General features: G+C 36.7%; 1 protein-coding gene across 2 annotated transcripts; it reads right to left on the bottom strand.

Moving 5' to 3' along the window:
- Positions 1–762: 762 nt before the first annotated feature.
- On the bottom strand, positions 763–8999 carry snap23.1 (synaptosome associated protein 23.1). 2 transcript variants are annotated; one of them, XM_072689897.1, is made up of 8 exons: positions 8875–8999; positions 6797–6911; positions 5268–5309; positions 5028–5076; positions 4777–4894; positions 2567–2737; positions 2036–2180; positions 763–1650 (listed from the first exon to the last, which is right to left on the bottom strand). In XM_072689897.1, exons 2-8 carry the CDS (start codon positions 6851–6853, stop codon positions 1591–1593), a joined length of 642 nt encoding a protein of 213 aa, XP_072545998.1. In that variant the 5' UTR covers positions 6854–6911; positions 8875–8999; the 3' UTR covers positions 763–1590. The 2 variants fall into 2 exon arrangements, with proteins under 2 accessions (XP_072545998.1, XP_072545999.1); XM_072689898.1 differs by lacking the exons at positions 6797–6911; positions 8875–8999 and adding an exon at positions 6432–6480.
- Between the last annotated feature and the right edge of the window lie 352 nt (positions 9000–9351).

Genomic DNA, 9351 nt, shown 5'->3' with positions numbered 1-9351 from the left:
CTTATAAACTGCTTGATAACTAGTTGCTGGGGAATAGATGTGTTGGGGCAGAAAATAGTTCAGTAGATTCAGTAAATCACACAGGCATGCGAGTTCCTTGGACTGGAGCGGAGTTTTAAAATGCAGTTGATTTATGACTATTTTAATCTATTGAGAATGCTTTACCAGCAACACATTTTACTCATCTGAATGTTGCTTAATTAAAAGGAAAAAGAATACATTTCAAGTGAACACTCACAAACATGACAGTTAATCTGAGTTTCACCTTAGATGACAGCCAAGGAGAGATGGTTAAAGAGTTAAAAACCTTAAGTTTAAAGCCTGAACTACAAAATTTTCAGACAATCAGGAATTTATCGCTCAAAGCTGTTTTGTAAACACAATAAAAGCCCTTAAAGTTTAAGTTTAATGGTAAACTTAAAAATGTTAAATGTCCCTGTTTATTGTTCTGGTGCATGCAGTGCACAAATAACCCACCAGGGAGCAGAAAACTTGTATTTGATTTTTGATTTGATTATTTACTGTATGTATGCATGTATGATATGGTTGTTATTAATGTAGTATTATTTAATAATGATGGACAAATTAACTAATCTAATCTATCACACTGATGTTGCAGATGTTTTAAAAACTCGATACATCTGGCTTTACTGAAGTTAAATTCCTTGGCCAGATAGCCAGATACAGTATTAACAGTGCCCACTGCTAGCAAAGTCAATAAATTACAAAATAGCAGTTAACCCAAAACAAAACATCTCAGTGTACAGGAATTGTTCTGGCTTTATTAGGCATAAAACATTTATTAGACAAAAGCATATTTAACAGTCCTATTCCTACATACTAGAGCTATTAAACTTGTGGTGTAAATACCATTACAAAACTCATTGTTTATCCCAATATTACAAGTGCACAAATTCAGTCCATATCACAATTATCAGCAACTTCTACACTCATTACCTTCATGTTAACCAACACAGGGTGGGAATGAGGAAGACAACCATATTAAACATGACTAAATTGTTCAAACCTTACTTACAAAGAACAGTTCATGACCATTTTATAATTAAATAGGAATATACCAGTGAACAGAAAAATATTATGAACCATTCAATATTATAAACCAAGCTACAAAGAAATAGAGTAAACTTGAATCACAAGCTATGGGGAAAGGCAAATCCAAAGATGTGGTCTGAGGTCCCTTTTTGTTTTAGGGAGAGAAACTAAGACATTAACTTGGCATGCTGACCCAGGTAAAGAGGGGCTATTAAAATAGCATCTCTAGCAGTGTATAAAGTGTACAGGCAAATAGAACAGCAGTGACCAGAGCCTTTTGTACAGCTACACTCTGTGCATCCAGCATCCATTTCTCACCTATAGGGGCAAATACCTGATTGTACAAGAGACTGTGTGTTTGTGTGCACATTTATATTCACGAAATAGCATCTAAGCTATGACAAAAAGGCACAGGTGGCACTGAAAGAACATAATCTCTAAAGCTGAATTTATTTGCCCTTTAAATGTGTGTGTATGAGTGAGAGAGAGAGAGAGAGAGAGAGAGACCCTCAATCACACATGTTGAGGTCATTTTATCTACAGAAGTTTGTTAGCTCTTTGGTTGGCTTCATCAATGCGAGCTTTGTTCATATCAGCCTGTGAAAAAAGGACAAAAAAGGTTACGTTTCTGTGTCTTATCCTTTCAATGCACGAAATCATTTCCATTACTGGATTTGTGAAGGGCACTTTAATTAAAAAAAGCATACCAGTCTACATATGTGAACATTAGCATATGCTAACCTTCACATTTCTAAACTGGTGTACTATTCTACTTCCAATCATGCTAAACCATGACTTTCTACAAATGTACAGCATTTGCTAAAAATATTGCATTTTGTACTTGATTAGTAATACATCAAAACAACTGCCTTAAATTATTGCTAGACAACTGTAGGCTGCGGACAGAGAAGACCGAGATCAGCTTAAACAACGCTTGAGTATTCCTTCAAATTAATGTGAATGATGCATGGAGATGCCTTACTTTGTCTGTAATGCGGTCAATGGTTTTGTTTTGCTTGTCAATCTCATTGCCCATATCCAGAGCCATGGTCTTCAGATTTCCAATGATACTGCCCACCTGATCCAGGTTCTCTTCCATCTCCTCCTCCCGATCATCATTAGTTATTCTGACAAAAGTTAATAATTAAACGCAGACCAGGGTTCTTAATTATGGTTGTGCCTTATACAATACCAGATAAATGAAAACTACATGCCAAAAGGCATGCCAACTACACACACCATGGCCCAAGGGAGCAAACATTAAAGTAACTTAACCAAAGTTTGATTAAAAACCTAACACACTGGTTGTTTTTTTTGACAGCAGTAGCAAGCGTTGCTGTTCCAGTAACTACAGTAACATCTGTTAACTATTTGTTAATAGTTACAAAAAAAAAAAAAAACTGCACATGAAATTACAACATTCCACTAAGGGAGCTGATGAGATATTTTCAACAGAACAGTATAGTCATTAGACCTTAGATGTGATCTTATCAACATAAGTAATCAGTGTAACCTCTTGATGTAGGGACCACTGGATGATGACACCGGAGCAGCAGCTTGGCCATTGCGGACGCTGTTTGGCTGACTGGACACCACGCCTCCCTCTCCTCCTTCAGTGCTGGCATTGTCACTTCCGGTACCCCAAGTCCGCTTATACCGCCCATCATTCTCAATGGACTTAACCCTAAAATACAAGTATTCAGATATGTAAAACTACTGCTAATTCAGAAGCAACAGAGCGTGTTTTGACAAACTTTCACAAATTCACAACAAAAGTACCAAGTAGTAAGTGCTGAAATACCGACTCACTGCAGGTTGACATTCTAGGGGTGCAATGATACAAGTCACAGTTTGGTACACATCACTGTTTGGAACTCACGGCTCAATCAGATTTCAATACAGCAATTTATTACATAGTCATTTTAATTTTAATTTTAGACACTAATCAGCTTAAACATTTTCATGAGAAGACTCACCTGTATCTACTTTTTCTCAACATACTGTTCTTTTATAAAATAATAAATTACAAACTAATAAAATTACTTATTTGTTCTGTGTTCAGCTCTAATATTCAGTATGAACACATTAATAGAGTAATATTTAGACATGTTTTGTGTAAAGTTATTCTGATCTGTGTTGTCAGTAGAGATGGGCAATATGACTATTTTATTGCATTGTGATAAACTGCTTATCGTGGTACACAATATGATGCATGTGAGTGTATCGTGGATATCGTCAGTGCTTAAAGAGCACTGATTATCTGCACGTTTCATTACAAAGAGTATAATAAGTCTTAATTAATTTAATGGTGTGCAGCATATTTTGAGTAAAAATCACGGTACTCAGTATAGAAGAGTATTAGGACAGCAGTTTTTAAAATATTTTTTATGCTGTTGGTGCATTTGTCTACATGCCCAAATATTGTGATAAATATTGTATATTGTAAAAAAAAAATTCTTTAAATATCATGATATAAAATGTTTCCACATCGCCCAGCCCTAGATGTCAGTCACAAAGCTGGGTTTTCATCTCAACTCACATTAAATATCACTGCTAAAAGACATCACATGAAACACTCTCTCTACCATTTAAGGTGACCTTAGGTGACTATGAAGCTATTGAGAAAATGAGCTGGTCAAATCCCTATTACTGTCAATATTAGTTTCACTTGTGTGTAACTGGGTAACCAGTCACCACAGACTGAGGGGATTATTTCTGACCTGGGTGGAGAAACATGAAGTCCATGCACAGCAAAAGTTAAAAATCTCACAAAAGGCAAATGCTTTAAGTACGGAAATGGGTACACAATTTCCCATGCCAACACCTGCTCATCCCTTTGGTCAGCGCTTGCACAATTTCTTGATGCACTCCTCACGAGTATGACTGTGCTTGTCACACAGGTAACAGGAGTGCTTTGGAAATATCTGTTTGGAATTTGTGGGTCCTTAAGTCTTCACACACACCTATATACTGTTGCGCACTGAACAAGTACAAAAAAAGTGATGCACTCTACAGTTAATGCTAATTAGGTTTTACAAAATAAATAGCTATGGTTCTAAAATCTGACTAGCTGAGACATTCCTGTTTAAATAATTATCAAGTTATGCTGTTTGACAAATACAGTACACTGTTAATGGAATACATGGTCTGGCTGAATTATTGTTTATTGTAATTACTCAATAATAAATTATTTAGCATTGTTTAGGATTGGTTTAACATACACTACTGTCAAAAGGTTTTAAATAACTATTTTTCCAGTTAGACATTAAAACAGTTTGAGTTCAGTTTACAACCTGTAAGGTACAAAGTCAAGAGACCTCAATTATACAAATGTAAGCAGTAAACTGTCAGAGGGTTGGAAATCACTAAAACCTGAAGTAAAAATTAAAAATAGTATAAAAACGTCTTCCCTTTCTTTAGAGAACAAGTCATTGGTAAACAACATACAGCTAGTCTGAAGCAAATGCAGTAATTTAAGCTTTGACAACTAATGCAAATAATACAGATGTCCAAACCTTTGCTAAATATTTTTTTCTTTTATAAAAGCAGTGTTGGAATATAATATTACTGCACACTCTCTTGCTGCATTTAGACAACATTGCATTGCATTGTCTGAATTGCTATCATAATGACTAGAAAGATGCAATTAAAGAAAAACAAGTAGACCATTATATCTCATTAAATGTGTAGGTCTTTCCTGCAGAGAAATTACAAATAATATACCTATCACAGGGACAGACACATAGGCCACAGCACTTTGACAGATCAGTCAGGTTCTTCTCAGCCTGTCTCATGTCCTGATTGATCTGGTCCATGCCCTGCTCCACATGCCGTAGTTGCTCTAAATAAATGACATAATAATTGGGACATACACAAGGGTGGAACACTCTGTATGCACATACTTAAAGGATTTAATGAAAAACCTTAGAGTAAGTCAGTAGCTTGCTGAAGATTAAAATGCTGGACTCACTTACCTCCCTGCTGGTCCAGCATTGTCATTGTCTTATTTCCTGTCTCTCTGCTCTAAAAATTAGAGATTTGGGGAAAATAAAATAAAATCATAAAAAAGGAATAAAAAAAAGACTAGACTTTCCAGTCATTACTTCAGCACATAAAGACAGACACAGATGAAGGCATTAAATTCTGGTTTAGAAGAGTGTAAATAACTGGACTGGCCTAGGGGAATTTGGACATGTAAAAACAAAAGCTCTTACCTCCTCCGCCATCTGCAGCATTCGCCTAGTGCTTTCCAGAGACTGGAAAAAACATAAAACTATTACTCAGTCATTACTAGCAACTCAGTGCCCAATCAACTCTACTAAGATGTTTACGCAGCATATACAAATGCACATGATTACAGGAAACATGTGCAAAACAAAGAGGTTACAGGATTAACGGGATTGCATTACAATTATTCCCTCAGAAACTCAAGTACAAGCAAGGTGCAAGCAAGATCCAATACTGCAAGATATGTATATGCAATAACCCAAAATGAGAACACCCCCTGGAGTTTAGTTAAATCAGTCATTGAGAAACTGAAGGAATGTTGCACGTGTAAAATCTGCCTTGAGCAGGCCTTCCTCACAAACTGAATGGTAAAAAGGTGACTAGAGAGAGAGGCTCCAACAGAGTCTTTCCCATTTCAGCTCTTCAGAGTAGACATTGGTGTCTTGGTGGCCTCCCTCACTAGTCTCCCTCTTACACGGTCACCAAGTTTGCAAGGATGACCTGCCCTAAGCAGATGTACATATTAATGATGGATTTAACTGAACTCTAGTCTCCTGATTTATACTCTTCAAAAACATTTTTCTCTTAGGTTATAGTGTTCTTTTGCCTTCATTGTGTATTTGTAGCCAGAAATACTGATTACTCAGTGACTGGACCTTCCTCAATACTACAAACACCTGACACACATTCACTGCACTCAGGTGATCTCCATTGTACTAACTGTGAGAATACTATATGTGTGTATATATATATATAAAATTATTTTTTATTTATTTATTTAGTGTGTTGTACTCTTCTTGTAAAGCTGCTTTGTGACTACGGTGGCTGTAAAAAACGCTATACAAATTGATGTGTTTTAAAATATAAGCAATTATTTTACATTACATGTTTTTTTCACTTTGACATTAAAGAATTTGGACAGAAGCAAAATTCTATGTGTTTAAACTGTAGGGGTTTTACAGGTAACCAAGTACTATTGTAGAGGAAGTGGAAAAACAAAGAATTTCATTTCCTAGTCTTAAATTAGACTATAGTCCGCTCGCTGACCCTTGTACTGGAAAACAACATACTCCAGTCTCAAATGTTTTACATAATAAATTGGGAAGTAATTAGTAAATAGTTAAGTAAGTAGTGTTACGTTATCAGTTTACCCCATTTTGCCCGTGCTGTCCTTCATGGGCAAAGGGAGTCTTTCATGCTGTTAGTACCCAACATGGGTTATGCGACAGAAAAAGCTCATCGTAGTCCTTCAAAAGGCACGCAAAGTGAGAAATTGGAGGAAAAGGAAAAAGGAAAAGAAAAAGGATTAGAGGACCTCAGAATACAAGCATTAACAGACTTCAAATTTTAGCTACTGCTATTACTACAGAGAAAGAAGGATAGCAAGTACAGTTAGAAAGTGTAAGTAAGAAAGAAAGAAACTAGCACAAGAAAGAAAAAAACTGATACAAAGCTGACACAATATATTGTCAGTTCTAAGCAGTTGTCTTAAAATAAGGTAACAAAAAATGCATACCTCATCAGTCACTTGGTTGGCTCTCATTGTGATTTCTTCCACTGACATGTCCGCCATCTTGCTGGTGTCAATATTGGCTGATTTGCCTGCAGCACTAAGCTCTACACTCTGGGGTCTGACAAGCAGAAGTGAGAGGTCACATTTAACAGGGTACTCATGAGAAATCAAAAGAAATCCCCTCAGCCACAAAGGAAAACAAAACAATCAGAATATTCTTAGGAGATTCTTCAAAGTTTTAGAGGTAAAAGGCAGTGACGAGAGGTTCTAGTCACTGAAATGTGACAGGAAAGAGGAAACCAAAAGACATGAGCCTCTGTAACATGACAAACACAGACAAAGCAGCATTTTTTTTTTGCTTTGTCAATGTTTTTGTGCCATTTAGTCAAATAATTTCTTGACTGTACACAGTCAACCACTATAATAATGCCAAGACAGGCTGGTAAAGAAACAAGTAGTTCTGTGTGGTATGTATGTGTGTGCAAGTGTGAAAGAGAGTGTGAATATCGCAGGCTCACCCATACATATTAAAACACAATGGATATGTTAGTCTTGAACCTCCAAATAAAGAAAACTGGCAGTGGTGTCATTTTGTCATGTAGTCTTGTGTGTGTGTGTGTGTGTGTGTGTGTGTGTGTGTGTGTGTATGTAATATATATATATATATATATATAAAATGATTAAGATATTTTAGGTGCCAAGTAAACAATCCGTGCTTGAAGCTGATGACTTGGACGCTGCACAAACAGGCATGCATAAGAATCTATGCAACTTTGACAATGGCCAAAATGTGATGGCTATACGCTCAGAGAATCTCCAAAACGGCAGGTCCTGTGTGTTCCTATTATGCAGTGGTTGGTACCTCCCTAGCAAATTGCGGGGAGGTACGCTGGTTATGTCTTGTTTGAAGCCATATTTTTTAAAAGGTGGCACGGTGGGACCTATCCAATACGATGCAGATGGGTTTAATTTTATGGTTCACGGCGAAGCTCTCATTATACATTAGCTAATAAACTATATTAGCTAGTGCTAGATGATAGCCCCGTCAGTAATCATATCACAAAATTCAAGCAATATGGTTAAACTATTCAAACGGTGTTAGCAACATTTAACTACATTTATCATCCCATCCCATCCCATACTTACAAAAACTGCTAATTTAATAAATAAAGTACATTTTTTGTAGTCTAGCACTCTATAAAATTTGTAGCTAATGCCAGCTCAAGATTGCAGTCACTAGCAATAACTCATTACACACACACACACACACACACACACACACACACACACACACACAAACAACCTTTCATTGGCTCAAACTCATTTCCAGTTTTTCTCCATTAACTGGTTTTCCAAGATGTCTTTGTCCACCGCTACTGTCAGACAAATTCTATCAGTGTCACAGCGAGCAACACAGTGTACCGTCTAAAGTTCTGTGAAAGGGTTTACACCTTGTTTGCCCGTTTGGAAAAACTGTAAGAAGCAACTTCTTTCGATAGATCAACGACAAAATAAACTTCCAATTAACTAGCGCTATTTAATGGAGTATGTGTTAAGAACACCTGCATGTCTCCCACATGAACACACATGCATAAGGGACTCACTAAATATACAATGCAATTAAACACACTAGCTAACGTTCGGTTACAGCACAGTGTGACGTTAACGACGCTATGACGTTATAGGCTTTAAGCTTAATCCACACCCAACAGAAAACTGCACCTTACCCAGAAAAAATACAGACCGAATTGTTAGTAGAATAAAAAGCCCTTTTTTGTCCAGTACGCCAACGTCCCATCACCATGATTGCCTGGTTTGGCGCATGTCTTTCATACTTACTGTTTACTCATGGTGTTTCACAGTCTTCTTTTCTTCTTACTGACAAAAATGTGTTTATTTACTCTGTCAAAACAAACCAATTGTAAGCTAACTTATACCTCAGCGCATGCTAGCTGGCTAGCGTAGCAAAGTTAGCTAGCTAGTTCCTCTTTACTTTTAGAAGTAGCAGAATGTAAACACCCTTGTGTTCTGTATGATGAACGTTGTGGGAGGCAACACGGAGTCAGACACTTGTTACTTACTGGGGTAGGATCAAAAATGAATTCCCTTTGCTCTCCAAGTTAAGTAAAGTTTTGTATCTTCAGTTATGAACGATTTCCTAAATTCCTTCAGAACGACAACGGCGGTGCGCATGTCTCGTCATATGACAGGCAAGACTGCGCATGTCTAAACGATGAAGACCGAGGGTTACTTTGAACAATAGATGGCGCTGTAAGTACAGTAACTCTAGGAACAAGACCAGAGAACTTGCTTTGGCAATATTAAATAAAAACGCTTACATTTCGACGAGGATGTTTACATGATCGAAAGTGAAGTAAAGTGAAAAACATTTTAGGTTTCATTTGGAAGATTTAATTATGTCTTATAAAACTTGATGTAATTCCCATTTGTCTGATGTGGATTAGCTACAACTTTTAAGTTCAATAGTTTTGTAAAGCTGCTTTGTGAAAGCGCTTTTTGATTTATATGAAATACATTCAGATGCTTCTACTTATTTT

Source organism: Salminus brasiliensis, chromosome 10, assembly GCF_030463535.1.
Source record: "Salminus brasiliensis chromosome 10, fSalBra1.hap2, whole genome shotgun sequence".
NCBI classification, from domain to species: domain Eukaryota; kingdom Metazoa; phylum Chordata; class Actinopteri; order Characiformes; family Bryconidae; genus Salminus; species Salminus brasiliensis.
This window is presented reverse-complemented; position numbering and strand designations above follow the sequence as displayed.

Excerpts from the sequence above, each read along its gene's own strand:
- snap23.1 (XM_072689897.1), bottom strand. The coding sequence starts at position 6,853 with ATGGCGGACATGTCAGTGGAAGAAATCACAATGAGAGCCAACCAAGTG. Across the intron at positions 5,310-6,796 it reads CCAACCAAGTGACTGATGAG|TCTCTGGAAAGCACTAGGCG; the intron begins GTATGCATTTTT and ends TGTTTTTTCCAG. Across the intron at positions 4,895-5,027 it reads AATGCTGGACCAGCAGGGAG|AGCAACTACGGCATGTGGAG; the intron begins GTAAGTGAGTCC and ends TCATTTATTTAG.